Source organism: Mastigoproctus giganteus, chromosome 3, assembly GCF_048544385.1.
Source record: "Mastigoproctus giganteus isolate SK-2022 chromosome 3, ASM4854438v1, whole genome shotgun sequence".
In the NCBI taxonomy this organism is placed as follows: domain Eukaryota; kingdom Metazoa; phylum Arthropoda; class Arachnida; order Uropygi; family Thelyphonidae; genus Mastigoproctus; species Mastigoproctus giganteus.
In genome coordinates, this window is record NC_143577.1 from 48218652 (window position 1) to 48236867 (window position 18216).

General features: G+C 36.1%; 1 protein-coding gene across 4 annotated transcripts in view; it reads left to right on the top strand.

Annotated features, from left to right (window-relative positions):
• Positions 1-18216, top strand: part of LOC150087936 (CUGBP Elav-like family member 1) — a 549389-nt gene that overhangs the window by 366831 nt on the left and 164342 nt on the right. For all 4 annotated transcript variants that reach the window (XM_090369279.1, XM_090369282.1, XM_090369281.1 and 1 more), the window contains one exon: positions 16149-16208. In XM_090369279.1, coding sequence (XP_090225405.1) covers positions 16149-16208 — 60 coding nt within the window. The remainder of the gene's footprint in view (positions 1-16148; positions 16209-18216) is intronic.

The following is an 18216-nucleotide window of genomic DNA, read 5'->3' on the forward strand; positions in this document are numbered from 1 at the left end:
ACAAAAATCTGTGCATTACCAGACACATCATTTCAGATTGGTGTCTGTAATGAGCAACTTTTGTAAGACACAAACAAAGCTATTTCCATTTGTGCTCTTTAGGTAATTTTTCTGTATTGCTTGCTTCTAAAATAGGCAGTCCAATGATCTTTTTCCAGAAATCTCAGTGACATTGGGTTTTATAATTTGCCCAAGTATAAAAAAATTTTAAATTGTAGTTTGCAAAATATATACAAAAAAAGGCTTTTATTATTCATTTTTTTTTAAACATGTCTATTCCTAGAACTTTTTTTTAAAATTCTACCTTGCATACATTATGCATGCATAGAATACCATTTCGTATTTTTCCTGTTTTATCTGTGGAAGTGCAGCTGAGAGCTTTCCTGGAAAGGACAACCAGTAATATTATAAGGAACATCACTGAAATAATGCAGGTTCTGAAAGGCCATAATGGGAGATGTTCAGTTTCTGTTGTATGCCTTATTTATAATATTTCCAGAGGCACCTTTTCTTCTGATTTATCATCTGTAATTCCACTTCTTTCTTCTGAACCTGTACCTAAACTAGTCAGTATCCATTTACTATAACTCCAAACTCACTGAACTCAATTGTCATGTATCCTTTCTGCTTCTCTTAAAATTGCAATCTCCATAAATTCATGTACAATCAGCCTCAGGAATGTACTTCTTTGTTCTTAATTCAATCCTATATACACATACTATTATTATAGTAATAGTATTATTACTATAGCAGTATAGTAATATAATAGTAATAATACTATTACTATTGGCTGATGAACCTATATAGTAATATAGGTTCTAATATCTTCTGTGACTATGGGTGTGTTCGAAAAAAAAAATAATAAAATAAAATAATTGTAAAATAGGACTTAATGAGTGCTGCAAAGGAGAAGGAAGTCATTCAAGAACTGCAAGGTCAAAATGTATTATTCCAAAATCAGCTTTTAATTTTATAAACTGGCCAGTTTACTACACCTCAAAAAGCTGCTTCTCTAAGTGGATTCAATACACTGGGTCTCTTTCTATTTCTCATATTTCTTAACATTGTTGAAGGCATGACAGACTTCGTGCAACTTAAAATGAGTTTCAAAGTTTTCAGATAATATGAAAGTCTGGGAGGATGGTGAAAAATAAAATATTTGAACACTGATCACTCATTTCACAGCTACAATAGCTTGGGTTTATGCTCACTTTAGTAACAGTACCATTATCCACATGTCAACTAAAAATACTAGTATTGCTAAACTGAATAGTATTTCCAAGAATTGAATTCCCTATTCATTGCTTGTATTTAAATAGAACTCCCACTACATTTACTACTTTGCTGTGTATGAGCCATTGCTCTGCACAGCAAAGTAGTAAATGTAGTGACAAAGTGGTAGAGCCATTGCAACCCTGTATGGGGGGGGGGGGGGGCAACACATTCCAGTTACTCATATAACTTTTTTGTGAGTATAATTGGTTACTGAGGTTATTTCAGATAGTCTTCCAATGATGACGGGTAAGACTACACTTGGGAGTCTAAATGCTGACTGAGCTGATATTCACTTCTCAGTCGAGTGAATTGAATTTTGGCCCAGTTTTTTTTAGGCAAATTTAGAACAGAATATTCCCTGTAATTGTATCTAATGTAGTAATGCACTTTAAAACCTGTTAGAATTTCATTTCTGCATTAATGTCCCCTACAATCCTATATTATTACAAAAAAAGATATTCTTACCAAGGAAGTTCTGTAAATTGAATTGCAGAATCTCTCTCTCTCTCTCTCTCTCTCTCTCTCTCTCTCTCTCTCTCTCTCTCTCTCTCTCTCTCTCTCTCTCAACCCATATAAAGGGGTATAAATTTAAATCAAGAAGGGATGGTTGCAGATTAGATGTATGATAGATAATTTGCCTTCAGCCAGAGAGTAATTTGTTATTGGAATATACTTTCGCCTATTGTTTTCGAACTAAAGTAGGAAGTGGGAATAAATTTTAAAAAGATTTAGACAAATTATTAGAAGGCATGATGGGATTTTTTAACTTTTTAAAAAAAAATTTTTTCTGATGCTGTATAATAGTGCTTTCCAAACACTTTTGGTAAGGACACATTATTTTTGTAACAAAAATTATTCAGCACTCCACTCAGAATTTTGTAATTATTTAACAGCTCAACCCCCTTCATTCCTTATTTTAAGTTGATTGGAAAAGCAGCAGTACCCTAGTTTCTTGGCCAACTTTCAAGAGTAAGAAAGAAGTTGAGTGGATGGTAATTAACACAAGCTGAAATAAACTGTCCAGAGTCTCACCAGCCATGAAGAAATGAAGCAGTGATGCACATGAAAAAAATAATTATAAAATTTTTTATTTATTACTCAATAATTATATTTTAATTTATCAGTTACATCTATATATCTTTTATATTGATGATCACTGATATTTATAACACATCAACTTAGACAAAAGTGTATGAAAAGCCTAAACATCTTTTGCACAATTTTTTCTACCACTTGCAGTGCAGATCAGTGCACACTCCTTATGTATGAAACCAAAATCCATTCCTTACTGTTAAGTGTGCCCCAATTTATGATTCTGCCAGGAAAAGTGCTGTTGGGTAGCCTGGTCTGGTCCACCGCAGCACCATCCATGTAACAATAAGAGCTTATCATACATTCCCAGTATCAAAATTGTATGTGAAATTTAATGAACCATCTTTGCCATTTTCCAAGACAGTTAGTTTTGCAATATACCTTTAAGTTACAGTTAGTTATCTCATACAAGAGATAACTATCTGTAGGCTGCCTTACAAGATGACCAAATGGTTATTTCTATCTGGCCATCTTGTAAGACAGCCTGCCTTTACACACGTTGGGAATGTCATAGACTTTTAGTATATGGGTCAAGAAATTTTTTACCAGTTTAAATATGTGGTAAGTAAAGTAACACAATCTCAACTTTGTATTCCAGCTTGGAATTTTATTTTCACTCTTCATATTGTGACTTTTCTCTTAGAGACGGGAGGAAATTTATAATCGCGCCCATGGTTTATCATTGTATTTACAAGAATAACAATATAAAAAGTGCTTTCTATACACTGATTGTTTAAGTACCTTTTGTACAGTACAAAAAATACAGTAACTTCTCAGTCCAGTCCTTTGTAGGATAAAACAATTACCATGTAACTTTTTGAATTAAATTTTGAAATCCATTTTTGCTGGATCCCAGTCATGTGAGAATCAAAGGAAGTGAGAGAACTAGCAAAGTAGAAAATTGGCTTCATCTTTAGGTTTTGATTCTTTTTTCATAACTCTTTGGCCCACAAGCTTACCTAAAAACCAAGAGAAGAAATGATATTGTCCAGTTCTGGACAAGACATAGCCAGAGCACTCATTACTGTCTTTTGTGAGCTGATATTCCCCTTTCTTGGTACTCTTCAGAATTGGATAGGAATAGAAGTTAGACTGCTCCTATTTCATTTTTTTTTTAATGACATTAATGAAGGGATAATGTCAAAATTTGCAGATCATGCAAAGGTTGGGAGAACAATTAATGACCAGTGTGAAACAGCGATGCTTCAGGATAACTAAGGTTTCAGGAATGCTTAAACAAATTGAAACTGCACTATTTGACCAAAAATATTTGGATGCACATACCCAGGTGTTTACAAAAAGGTATTTTTAATTCAAAAACCATAGGGCTATCTTTGGCCTATGTGGCTACCTCAACCTTAGCATGCTTTCTTTTGATTTGTAGGTTGAATCCTTCAATTTTCCTGCAAATCAGCCAGCCATTGGAGCAAATAGGGAAAAAAGACCATTTTGGTTGCAGCCTAATCTGCCACTCCAGTGCATCTCACAACAAGCATTCAGTAGGGTTGAAATCTAGCCTATGAACTAGCCAGTTTAACTTTTCAGTGTCACTGTCCACAAATCAGTCCTTTCTATGTAACATGGAGCACTGCTGATAATGACAGGGGCCCATTTCTTATAGAAATGGGCCCTGTCATTATCAGCAGTAGATAGTGCGTAATTAACTGAAATGTTCAAGTAGTTCGTGAAGGTTTCGGGCATGACTACCAACAGACCAAGTGTAAACAGCTGAAATAGCTCTATTCCATCAGATCAACTCCATCAAACTTCTTGGTCACTGGCATGAAGTACTCTCCACACCCATATACTTCCATCAGAATGAAACATTGTATACCTAGATTAGTTAATCCATTGCACCTTTTACTATTATTCTAGAGTCCATGAATGTTATGAGTGACGCCATGCCAAATGCTAGTTTTACCTTGGTGACTATGACATGCAGTTGCTCTACCATTGAACCCAAGGCCATGCAGTTCCTCATGGACATGAACTCTTTGACCTGTTCCATAATGCTTTCTGCAGACAACACACTTGAAGTAGTAACTGTCATCTATGTGATTCTTTGAACATGTTCTGTGACATTATCCACATCCTTTGCATTGCAATGTCACTGACAGTCTTCCATCTTTGATTATTATTCAAATTCAGTAGTATATTAGTAGCTCCTACAGAGCCATGCCCTTCAGATCTTCCATTATAAAACCCCAAAATAATTTATACACTGGAAAGGTTGAGTTACGAATAGTAAAGGAACAAGGGATTTGGGATTACAATACAAGCAGATGGGAAATTCTCTGCATGGTACAGACATTTGGTAAGAAAGATCCATAGTATCTTCTCAGTGGTTTATCAGTTGCTTATAAAGATAGGGAGGTTTTAATTGTGTTGTATAAGGCCATGATATGACTACACTTTAAATATTGTGCAGACAAAATTTAAAGTGAAGTTTCATTATGTCTAGTGTAGTCTTTTTTTTTTTTAGGTGTATCACACCTAAAAAGAAAAAATCCACTGTGCAGAGCTTGGTAGATAGATACCTAAGAGAGGGTAATAAAATGAATGAAGAGGGAAAATTATTTGCTGTATTCTAGAACATTTGTTTTTACCCCTAACTTCTTATTCTTTTAAACATCTTTGAATGCAAACAAAATCTGACTAATATTATTAAACTTTATAGAATGCATGTGCTAGTAAGATAAAGTAATCAGTGATTACAGAATACAGAAAATCTTGATAAGAATGAAATCCTAAAAGGACTGCAACATAGGTGTGTGAAGGGGGTATGCCTAATAAATCTGGTGCATTAGCATTAGTAGAGGCATATGATGCAAGAAAGCAAGCTTAAATAGCATTAGCCAAAAAAAAAAAAAAAAAAACCTTCCCATTCATTCATTCCAAATGTTTGTCGTCCGTCTAGTTCTGTCTTGAATTTATTTATGCTGTGAACTTCCACAACGACAGATGGAAGTTTGTTCGAGCAATCAATCAATCACCCGCTGACTAAAGGCAAATTTCTGCACATCTATTCTACACCTGTCTTTCTTCAGTTTGAACATATGTCCCCCTCAGGGGATTAATCTGGGCAAGAGGAAGAATCCTATCGACATTGAGCTTGCTCAAACCATTCAAGGCCTTATACACTTCAATCAGATCCCCTCGCAGGTGCATAGTCTCCACACTGCAATTTACAGAGCTTAAGCCTTTATTTGTAAGAGCAACCCTTTGTTCCATTCACCAATCTCGTTGCCCTTCTTTGTACTCGTTCCAGCAGCTCCACATCCTTCCTAAAATGAGGCCTCCAGACCTGTATACAGTACTCAAGGCATGGCCTGACCATTGCCTTATACAAGGGAATAATCACCTCCTTATCTCTGAAAGAAAAATTCATGTATATCGCTGACAAGATGCATAATGGCCTTGAGCTGCCGTTGCTCCGTAAAACCACCACCAACAACATCACTGACAAGACACCATGGGCTACTCTTGCAGACTGTCTTCACTGCTCAGAAAACTTCAAATCTGACTGTACAATTACCACCAGATCTTTTCATTCTCCACTACCCTGAGTGTAATACCACAAGTTGATATGTCCCTCTGGGGTTCCTGCAACCCCATATACAATACTTTACATTTGTCAATGTTAAAATTCAGTTGCCAGCTCCTCAGCCCATCTGCTTAACTTTTCTATATCCTGTTGCAGTAGCATACTGTCATTAACAACCCGTCCAACCTTTGTATTGTCTGCAAACTTGAACATTAAACGTGATATACCTTCATCAATATCGTTAATAAATACAGAAAACAACAATGGGCCCAACACCAAACCCTGGGAGACTCCACTAATAACATTAGTCCATGACAAGCAGTGCCTATTGATTACAACGCTGTCTTCTCCCATTCAACCATCCTTTTATCCATAGTAGCAATTTGCCCTTAATGCCATACTGCTCCAGTTTGTACAGTAGTCTTTGATATGCAACAGTATCAAAAGCTTTCCTAAAATCCAACTATGTTATATCAAGATTATTTTTTGCATTCAATTCCTTTGTGACTGCATCTTAGTATCCATCACATTGGTCAGACAAGACTTTCCCTTAAATCCATGCTGTGTCCGAACTATAATTGCAGTCTTGTCTAGATGGTCCTGCATTATTTCTTTAATCAGCGACTCCATTAATTTCCCCTGAACAGAAATTAAACTAACAGATCTGTAATCACCCTTTGATCCCCCTTTGTGAATTGGAGACACATTTGCACATCTTCAGTCCATGGGGACTTCCCCCTGAGTCTAAACAAGCTCTCATAATTATGGTTACGGGTTTGCATACTTCTTTTGCACCTCCTGTAATATAACTGGATAGATCCCATCCACCCCATGTGCTTTTCTTAAGTTTAACTTCAATTTCTCCTCCACTTTGCTCTCACTTATTACAAAATCATTTAGCTTCCTGCCAGAGTTTGATAAACTTCTGGCATTCCAGAAGAGTTTACATAAGTAAAGAACTCTTTTCACATGGCCAAACCACTCCAGTCTTTTCCCCTCTGTTTTATCAATGATAGTGTTTTGGACATTCATTGTATTCCTATCACATAATTTCTAACTTTTTCAGACCTAGACTTTCTTGCCGACCTTTTGCCAAAAATCAATCTCAACGGCCAGTAATTTATTTTTTGTCTTTCATTTAAAAGTCCAAGTCTCACATCCATATAATAAAACACTTTGTAATAATGCATTATATATTTGATGTTTAGTTTTGTTAATGATATTTTTATTCCACAACACAGAATTGAGCATTCCTATGACCTTTCTACCTTCACCCAGTCTTCTCTCAATTTCCTGTGCAGATTATGCATCAGTCTGAATAATTGCACCCAGGTATTTAAATTGCTGTACAGTTTTCACCTGTATTCCATCTGAATCCAGAACATCCTCACTTCGATTCATATACTCTGTCTTATTAAAATTAACTGTCAGTCCCCCCATGTTTTTTATTCATCTAGTAACTTTCTACCCATGAAATTTATATCATCATTGTCCTGTGCTACAACAACTTTTTTGTCTGCAAACAGTAGACTGTTTATATGTAGTTATTTTGACCCAGGGGAACACCCATTGAGCTGCACTTCTGTGACCATGGTCTTAGAACAACTTCCTACCTGGAAGTTGTTTTAAGATCATGCTTAAACAAAGTACAGCTTAAACAAAGTGAGTGATGAACAGCATCCTTGAAGAAGTCCTTTGGAAGTCTTAAATTTTCTTGATATTTTTGAACTAATTTTTATACAGCATGTATTGTTCTTGTTAATTATTTCAATTAATGGCTGGCTTATTGACATTTTTTCCATAGCCTTCCACATAAGATTTTTTGGTACATTATCATATGCTTTCTCTAGGTCTATGAACAACATACCTACATCTTGGTTTGTAGCCTGACATTTTTCCAGAATTTGCTTAACAGTGAATAAATGGTCTATACATATGAGTCCAATTGAAAAACCACACTGTTCCTCAGAAATAACGATCTCTTGTTCCAGTTTTGATTTTATCACTTTTACAAGTAGTTTAGCAATATAGCTCATAACACAAATATCTCTATAGTTGGAGCATCTTCTTCTATCACCTTTCTTGAAAATTGATGTAATGTATCCGATTGTAATCTCATCTGGTATTTCTTCACCATCGCATAATTTGGTGAACAATCGAGTTAGTAGATTTATAACTTTTCGACCTCTATATTTAAGCAGTTCCATGTTAATTCCACCTGGTGCTTTTCCATTTTTATTTCCAGTTTCACTTACTTAATTTGGATGTTCAATCCTTTATTCCATGACAACTGTCTGTTTCAGTTTCTCTAAATTTCTCTCTTCCTTCATTCAATAACTGTTCATAATAATTGACCTATTCCTCCAGATCTATCATTTCCAGTCTAGCATTTTGCTTATGAGGTTTCCCTAAACTCTTCAGTACTGTCCATGCCTCTGCAGATCTTGTACATCCTAGTTTGCTGTTTACCTTGGCACATGCTCTATCCCTCCCATAATTCATTCTTTGCCTTGATGGCTTCCGCTTTCACGTCCTTTTTTTTTTTTTCCTTTATATATTTTTCTGTGAACTTCACTTTTTGAGCTTAGCCATCTTTGGTATGCTTTTTCTCCTTTATTAATTCCTTAATTTCCATGTTCAGCCAATCATTTTGTTTCATCTTTTGAGATTTTCCTATTGCCTCTCCTACTAATTTCTTCACTGTTTCCTTTAGGTATTCATATATATCTTTTGCACTCTCCCTGTAGGCTTCATCTAATCCTTGTTCTAATATTTTTTAATACAAGCCTCTAGTACTCTCATCTTTTAGTGAGTCCACGTTGAATCTTTCAGTGTCAAGTTGTTCATTCCTCTCAAAATCTTTCTTCCTTTTCTCCTTCCTTTTTTGGCATATCCATGGGAATGACAACGTAGCCTTCACCAAAAAAGTGATCAGAGCCACAATTTGCTTCTCTCTGGGCCCTTAACATCACAGACAAAATTGTGCTCTGTTTAGTGATCACATAATCAATTATTGATTTTAGTTCTTTTGTTTCTAGAACCATGTGAACTATGTTTGAAGAAGGTGTTACTCAGTGGTGAGCTGTGAATATTTTAACAATGGGCTCGCAGTTTTTCCGACTTTCTACTGAGTAAATGTGATCTGTCACAGAAATGATGTCATCCGCGGCTTCCACTAGAGGTGCTTCCCACGCTCGCACTACTAGTAGTGTGATTAGAGTTCGTGACCGGTATGATATCTCGAGTCAGGGGCAAATTTAGGGGGATGGACAAATGCGACTTATTATCCCCTTAACCATGCGTATAAGTGAATATGTAAAACATTCCTAGGTTTATCTAAAAAAAAAAAAAAACTTAAAAAAACCTGATTGTCATTCCTCGCCTTACAGCGCGTATGTCGCATAAACTACAAGATCGGTACATCAATCGGTGTTATTTTACAGATACGTTGTTACAGCTATTTAGATACGTTGCACTCGCAAGTATACATCTCTTACTTTAGTTATCATAAATCCATTATATCTTGTCTTCCAGAAATTATGAAAATCTGTGAATGATCAATAAAATATTTACAATAAAAAAGCTCTTGTTTCATAATCGATATATACAAATCAAAATACCTAAAAGAAACGCGAAGGATGTTTCGCATAAACCATCTATTGTGTGTGCTCGGCACATGTGCAACTTTTTTTTTTAACAACTAGGGAAATATAATGGATACATTTTTTTCATGATAAAATTTTAATATTGCGAATAAAAAATAACTGAAATATTCCCCATATCACAAATAACAAAAACTATCACAAAACATTCCACAATATAAAAACAAATATTACATAAAAAACAAACACTAGAAAAAGTACACAAAAATCACAGATTACACGAAAAAAAATTATTTCACAAATATTCAAGAAAAATTTATTCTAAAAATTGCCACATAGAATTTACTTTATTAATATTTGTTGTCGATCTTCTGCTTTGCTCAATAGCTGAGTGATGATTACAGAGGAATAATTTGACGTAATAATCCAGATCAGTTGAAGCAATGATTTTCCATTTAGATGTCATAATCTGCAACGTGTTTAATTGCCAACATTATTCATTCATTCACTCAGTATTATTCATTATGCTGAAAACTCGCTCAGCTTTAGCACTGCTAATCGCAATGGTTTCAAAGATATTTTCTGGCTTTCTTAATTGAAATGGGAATTTCACTCGATTTAAAAGATAAACTGTCTTCGACAAAATCTCTAAAATCATTAATTTTTATTTCATATTTTATCAGAAAACTTAAATTTCTTATTTGGTTTTCACCCTCTTTCCACCGAGACGAAAGTTCTTTCGCATTCTACAATTTCGAGTAGCATATGTTTAAAATTTCTTTCAATGGTATCGTTATTTTCTTTATTTAATTTAAAATTGCCCTGTTGCATTAATAACTTATCCTTTAAGGATAACACAATGCATTTAATAACTTGTCACAAGGTAATTTTTTTACTTTCGATTTTGATTCCTTCAAATTCTTTCCACTTCAGCATGCTCTCAATTTTTGCTTCATAATTTCCTTCAGAATTTTTCAAATTAGCAATAGCACTGATAGTTCGAATAATTAATTTATATGCTTTTACCATTGTAATTCTGTAAAGTTTCTGAAAGGTAAGAGAACTCCTACAGGATGTCAATCATTATTGCTAAATTGTTAAGAAATTCCAAATTTAAAAGTCAATTTAATAATCCGGAATATTTAACTTCTGATTCAAAATGTTTGCACAAAGCAGGATGATTCCTCCAACCCACAATTGCTGTCCGCAAGCTGAAAGCTGCTCATCGTGGCCCGAACACACGACTGATCTTTATAATTTCCACATCAAGTTGTGGATCACTCACTTCTCAGAAAAACATATGCCCGTTTGTCGGAGTAAAGGGGAACCACAACACACGTTGACCAGAGGCTATAATCCATGTTGAGAATCTTCTTAATCCTCTGACTGGCTATGGAAAGCATATTGACTAGCACGACTTCTCGGTATGTGACTGCATAGGTTTTACGGACACCACTAACATTGTGAAACGGTAATCCCTTTCACCCTTAATTCGCACTTTCTAATTATCTAAATTGCCTAAAGGCCAGAGGTGAGAACAATGCATACAAAGTTGTCTCTTCTAATTCGTTTGTTACATGGAAATTTTCTTCGTTCAACGGAAACTATTTTAAATGAATTACCAAGGGGGAATAAAAAAAAATTCGCTGTAAAGAAGTTCGTTAAACAGAGGTCCAACTAATTAAATCAAAAATGAAGCAATTTTAAAATACATAACCGATCGATTGCGCCATGAAAATGCTGGGAATGGGGCCTCGCTTGCCCCACTGTAGTTTCGGTTCTGGATAGTAAATAGCATTAGCATTAGTAGAGGCATATGATGCAAGAAAGCAAGCTTATTCAGCATCAGCCAAAAAAAAAAAAAAAAAAACACACACCACTCCCATTTCACCCCTCCGTTCGTTCGAAATACCTGTCCAGTTGAGCTTTAAATTTGTTTAGGCTATCAACTTCAACAACAAGTGATGGAAGTCGGTTCCACCAACCAACCACCCACTGGCCAAAGGCAAATTTCAGCAAATCTATCCGACATCCGTCCTTCCTCAATTTGAATTTATGCCCTCTGAGGTGATTATTCTGAGCAAGATGAAGAATCCCATTGGCATTGAGCATGCTCAAACCATTCAAAGCCTTATACACCTCTATCAGATCACCTCGCCTGTGCCTAGTCCCCAGACTCTGTAATTTGCAAATCTTGAGCCTTTCTTCATAAGAGCAACCCTTTGTTCCATTCACTAATCTTGTTGCCCTTCTCTGTACCCGTTCCAGCAGCTCTACATCCTTCTTAAAATGAGGCCTCCAGACCTGTATACAGTACTCAAGATGTGGCCTAACCATTGCCTTATACAAGGGAATAATCACCTCCTTATCCCTGCTAGAAAAATTCCTGTATATCATTGACAAGACACCATGAGCTACTCTTGCAGCTCGTCTGCACAGCTCAGAGAACTTCATATCTGCCTGCGCAATTATCCCCAGGTCCTTTTCATTCTCCACCACTGTCAGTGTAGTACCGCAGAGTTAATACGTTGCTCTGGGGTTACTGTTTCCCATATGTAGTACTTTACATTTGTCAATGTTAAACTTCATTTGCCACCTCTCAGCCCATCTGTTCAACCTTTCCAGATCCTGTTGTAGCAGCATAGCGTCAGTAGTGTCCTTAACAACCCTGCCAACCTTTGTATCATCTGCAAACTTGGACATTAAACTTGATATCCCATCATCAATATCATTCATAAACACCAAAAACAACAACGGACCCAACATTGAACCCTGAGGAACTCCACTAATAACATTAGTCCATGTTGAGCAGTGTCCATTGATTACCACACTCTGTCTTCTGCCACTCAACCATCCCCTTATCCATAGCAGCAATTTGCCTCCAATGCCACACTGCTCCAATTTGTGCAGCAGTCTTCCATGTGCAACAGTATCAAAAGCCTTTCTAAGATCCAAATATATAATATCAAAGTTATTCCCTGCATCCAGTTCTTTTGTGACTACATCATAGTATCCAATCAAATTGGTCAGGCAAGACCTGCCCTTAACAAAACCATGCTGCATCTGAGCTATAACTGAATTCTTGTCTAGATGATCCTGCAGTGCTTCTTTAACCATTGCCTCCATTAATTTACCTGAAACAGAAGTTAAACTAACAGGTCTATAATTACTTGTGTCAGCCTTTGATCCTCCTTTGTGAATTGGGGTTACATTTGCACATCTCCAGTCTATGGGTACCTCCCCTGAGTCCAAAGAAGCTCTCATAATTATGGCTAGGGGTTTGCTTACTTCCTTTGCTGCCTCCTTTAATATAACTGGATAGATCCCATCCACCCCAGGTGCCTTTTTTATGTTTATCCTCAACAATCTCTCCTCCACTTTCCCCTCAGTTATTACAAAATCATCCAGCTCACTGCCAATGTTTACTTTACCTACATCATTCTCCTTCCTGAATAACTCCTCATGTGTGAATGTAGATGCAAAATACTCGTTTAGATTGTTAGCCACGTGAGCAGGATCCTCAACTGTTGAACCATCAATATCCAGTGGACCAATCTGATTCATCCCTTTCCTTCTTGAGTTTAAATATGTAAAGAACTCTTTTCTGTTTTTCTTTGCATCCTTTGCCAAGGATTTTTCGTAGTCTGCCTTTGCCTGCCTAATCTCCTTTGTGACTTGGTTACAGACCAACTTATATCTATCATAGGCTTCCATGTCACCCATTAATTTGTATGTATCCCATGCATTTTTCTTCTCTGCCACATGTCTCATTAGTTCATCTGACAACCATTTAGGCCTAAACCCTGAACAATATTTCTTAGTTGGTATGTAAAGCCTGGTAGCCTCCAAGATTAGTTCCTTGAATGCCTCCCATTTTGAGTTTGCTGTTGGTAACATCATCAGTTGGTCCCACTGTATAGAATTTAAATACTGTCTCAGACCATCATAGTCGCCTTTACAAAAACAAAAACCCTTCCCTTTACCTCTGATGGTAGTTACCTCCTTGAGTAAATCCCACTTCAACACACTGTGATCAGTGCCACCTAGTGGTTCATTTATCTGCAGATTCTTAATGCATGAAGAATCACTACTGATAATCAGATCAAGAGTATTGCTCCCTCTTGTTGCCTCACGAACATGCTGATGTAGAAAACAATCATCCAATAAATCCACAAAAGCCTTGCTAGTGTGCGAGTGACCAACCCACAAATTCCAGTCAATATCTGGGAAATTAAAATCCCCCATTATAAGACTCTCTGATTTACTGGCCCACTCTATTTCCCTGTACAATATCTAATTATACTCATCAGAATCATTAGGCCTATAGCACACTCCTACTCTCAATTTTGATTTCCCTATGCTTATGTCACACCAAACTGACTCGACACTGCCCTGTCCATCGATGTCGACTGGCTTCACTTCCTTGGACTTTGTGTTTCTTAACTAATAGCATAACCCCTCCTCCCCTGTCTATCCTTTCTATACACATTGTATTCCCCAAATTCCAGTTCCGCATTACTTATATCTGTGTGACACCACATCTCTGATATCCCAACAATATCTGCCTTTGATGTTTTGAGCAATACCTCAAATTCATCAAATTTATTTACCAAACTCCTAGCATTGGTGTACATGCAGGTATACATGCACCTGTTTCTATTCTTAGCTACCCTAACACAACCCATGTGTTTACTTGTACTGCAATGACTCCCAGCAGTCTCTGAAATATCCTGCATCTTGTTTTTCAGGCTTCTGCTCATTTCAATAGAAGCAGTGCAAGAATCACTTCCACCTCTGCCAGTGGCTACTGTTAATCTATTAGTCCTTGTATCCCCCCCCCCCAACTAGCAGTTTTCCAACCCACCTAACACTGCCTCGACAGCATCAGCAAAAATTCTTGCACCCTTTCTATTTAAGTGTATCCCATCCCTGTAGAAGTAATCTCTCCTGTTAACAAGTACAGTCCAGGCTGAAAAAAATTCTACCCCTTGAGCCTTGCACAATCCCTCCAGGGCCGAATTGATCAACAAGGCTTCAAGATTTCATTTGTAAAATAAATTATCATCTTAACAATGGGGTCGCAAATTTTCAAAAAAAAAAAAAAAACAATGGGCTCTCACGAGCCCACTATAGCCCAACACTGGTGTTACTAATCCTCAGCGTATATTGAGAGCAAAGTTCTATCAGTCTCTCTCTCCATTATCATTTAAATTTTCTCCGTGTCTTCCCACCACTTCATTGTCCACAGCTTGTTCTACTCTGGAGTTCAGATCCCCCATTATGACTATCTCTTTGCACTGTGGAATTGTTTCTATTACTTCTCTCAGTTTTACCCAAAAATCTTCTTCAATATCTATAGGAGAGTCATTGTTAAGAGTATATACCCCAATAATAGTAATTTCTCTTCCATATATTTTGATTTCCAGGGTCATGATTCGTTGATCAACAAAGCTCCATTTTCAGTAAACTTTCTGAGATTCTTCTGAATAAGCACAGCCACCTTAGCTCTTACATTTTGGTTGACACCAGATCAAAGGAAAATATATTCTCCAGTCATTTCTTTGCCTCTCCCTTTCTTCTTTGTTTCAGTTAAGACCGCCACATCCATTTTATATTTTCCCAATTTCATCTTGTTTTGTACTAACTCCTTCTACATTCCAGCAGCCAAAATTCATAATCCTTTTCCGTTTGCCAGATTGATTCCTATTTGTCCGACTGATGTTTTTCTGTTAAGTCTTCTTGCATTGAAAGAATGTTTTTTGATGAATGGGATGTTGGCCCATTGCATCAACCCCCAACCTGGAGGATCTGGGGTATCTTTTTTTTGTCTGGTCTCTAGACAAACCTTTCTGGTTTGGGAGGCCCTACCAGTAGCAAGCTACCACCAGCATAGCTCTGTAGGTCATTGAGACACACAAGCCCCACCACCACCATGACAAGTAAAGATACCATTGGTGGGCGAAATGTGTAATTTAAAAAAAAAAAGGCTATTAAAACTGCACAAAACTTGGTGGATTACTATTTGAAGTGTTATACATTAAGTACAGAAATGTTTAACACCACCACCACTGCCCGTTTATACTCAGGCCACGAACTTGACAAAAGCCCCATGTATTCTGTTGGCCTCTGGGATGGTTCTAATTTCATGGCTATTCCTCTGCAGTATTCCCCCCCCCCCACAGAAATATTATAGGCACATTATAGACTTAGCAGCTTATGTGCCATTAAGCCTCCATAACAACAACAACAACAAAAATATTACAATAAATTTTAAAGAGAAGCTTTGATCCAAATCAAAATTTCATTGCTTACCTAAAATATTTTACTTAATAAGCTTACTTACAATATTTTAGGCATTGTTGTAACCAGTTTTCATGTCAATGGGTTGACTTATTTTCTTATAAATAATAAATTATTACTATTTGCTAATGTGCCTGAAATGTAGATGTTACATTTTGGGCTTGTTTAGTTTTGTGATCTTAGAGTAGTTCCATCTTCCCGTCTAACCAAAAATTACTTGCTTTCCTTGAGACCTAATCTTAGGTAGGGTTCTTATTATTATATTTTATTATATTTCTGTTATTATTATTATTTTATTTATTTATTTTTATTTTTTTATTTTTATTTTTTTTCAGATACAAATGCTGCAAGTTTGCAAAGTCTTGCTGCTCTAGCAAATCTGACAAATAATTCAGGTATATATATATTTCTTTTTTTAGTTTTTTTTTTTTTTTTTACATAATTTCCCAATATTACAATATTGTGTTACTTAATATCAGCATTTTTTTTAATTTTTTCTGCATAAAAAAAACTTAATTTGTGATAATATGTTATTTACCTTTGTGCCTGTTGCTTGATATCTGAGAAGGAAATGTCTTATATGAACTTCAAAAAAAGAGATGACAAGGAAGATATAGACTGATTATTTTTAATGTAATTTGATGGTAATTATTAGCTTATTTATTCTACTTTATCAAGCAGTTCTCCCATATTTCGAAGCACATTGTTGCTTATCTGATACATATGTTTAACAGTGACTGACACGTACTTAAAACTTGAAAATGTGTGGCACTAGTAGTAGGAGTAGTAACCTGAGAGTGGGAGAATGAAAAAGAAATGAGCAGAAATTTAGTAACATATCTCATTAGAGTGAAGTATTGTTGAATTGGCAAAATCTACCATTGCAAAATGAATAGCAGTTCAGCAGAATCGAGGTATTTTGCCAGTGATTATTATATTTATTTTTATTTATTTATTTTTTTTGGTATTTAGGAAAAAAAAAAAAAATATATATATATATATATATATATTATTATTATTATTATTATTATTATTAGCATTAGCCATGTGGTGCAAGGAAGCCTGAAGCTTATGCTGCACCAGCCAAAAAAATTCCCGAGTTACCCTGAGAGAGAGTGAGAGCGAGAGAGAGTCAAAAGGAATCACCAAGAAAGAGAAGAATGATGATATCCAGCTCAGGACCCTGGGTGTGCCAAGCCCATACTCACCAGATGTGAGCCCCCGGGGTTATATTCATGAGATAATGAAGGCCGGGTATCAGAATTAAGTTTACTGCTAATAATTGCAAGATTTAACTTGAATACTTGATATACATTGACCATACAATGTTGGAGACAACTGTAAGAAAATTGTCATTTTCTTTGCAATGTCATTATTCCATGAAGAGCTGATAACTACTCTCTGTCTTCTTCCACTTAACCAACCCTTTGCCCATAGTAGTAACTTGCACTTAATGCCACATTACTCCGATTTGTATAGCAGTCGTTATGTGCAACAGTATCAAAAGCCTTCTTGAAATCCAAGTATATAATATAAAAATTATTTTTTGCATCCAGTTGCTTGGTAAATGCATCATTGTAACCTATCAGATTGGTTAAACTAGACTATTGCTTAACAAATCCATGCTGTGATTGCAGTATAATTGATGCCTGTCCAGATAGTCCTGCATTACTTCTTTAACCAGTAATTCCATTATTTTCCATGGCACGCACGTTAACAGGCCTGTAATTGCTTGCGTCGTCTTTTGATCCACCTTTATGAATTGAAAATATATTTGCACATCTCCAATCCATAGGGAAATTCCCTGAATCCAAAGGTGCTCTCATAATTATGGCTAAGGGGGTGCTTGCCTCCTTTGATGTCTCCCTTAATATAATTGGATAGATTCCATCCACCTCAGGTGCCTATTTTATGCCCATCTTCAACAATTTCTCCTCCACTTTCCTTTCAGTTATCATAAAGTCATTTAACTCCTCATTAGTTTAATAAACTTCTGGCATCCTCTTCCCTAAAGAATTCCTCATGTGTGAATGTAGATGCAAAATACTCGTTCAGTTTAACTATCTGAGGAGGATCATCAACAGTCAAATCATAAACATCAAGTCACCCAATGTGATTCAACCCCTTTCTACTTTTAATATAAACATAGAAATCTTTGCTGCTTTTTTTTCTTTGCATTCTTTGCCAGAGACTTCTCATAATTTGTCGTATCTTGCCAAACCTTCTCTGTGACTGAATTACAGACTAATTTATATTCCTTCCATGCACTTTTCTTCTCTGCCACATGTCTCAATAGTTCATATGACATCCATTTAGGTCCAGGCCTTAAACAGTATTTCTTTGTTGGTATGAAAGGCCTAGTAGCTTCTTTGATTACTTCCTATTTAAAATTGGCTGTTGGTG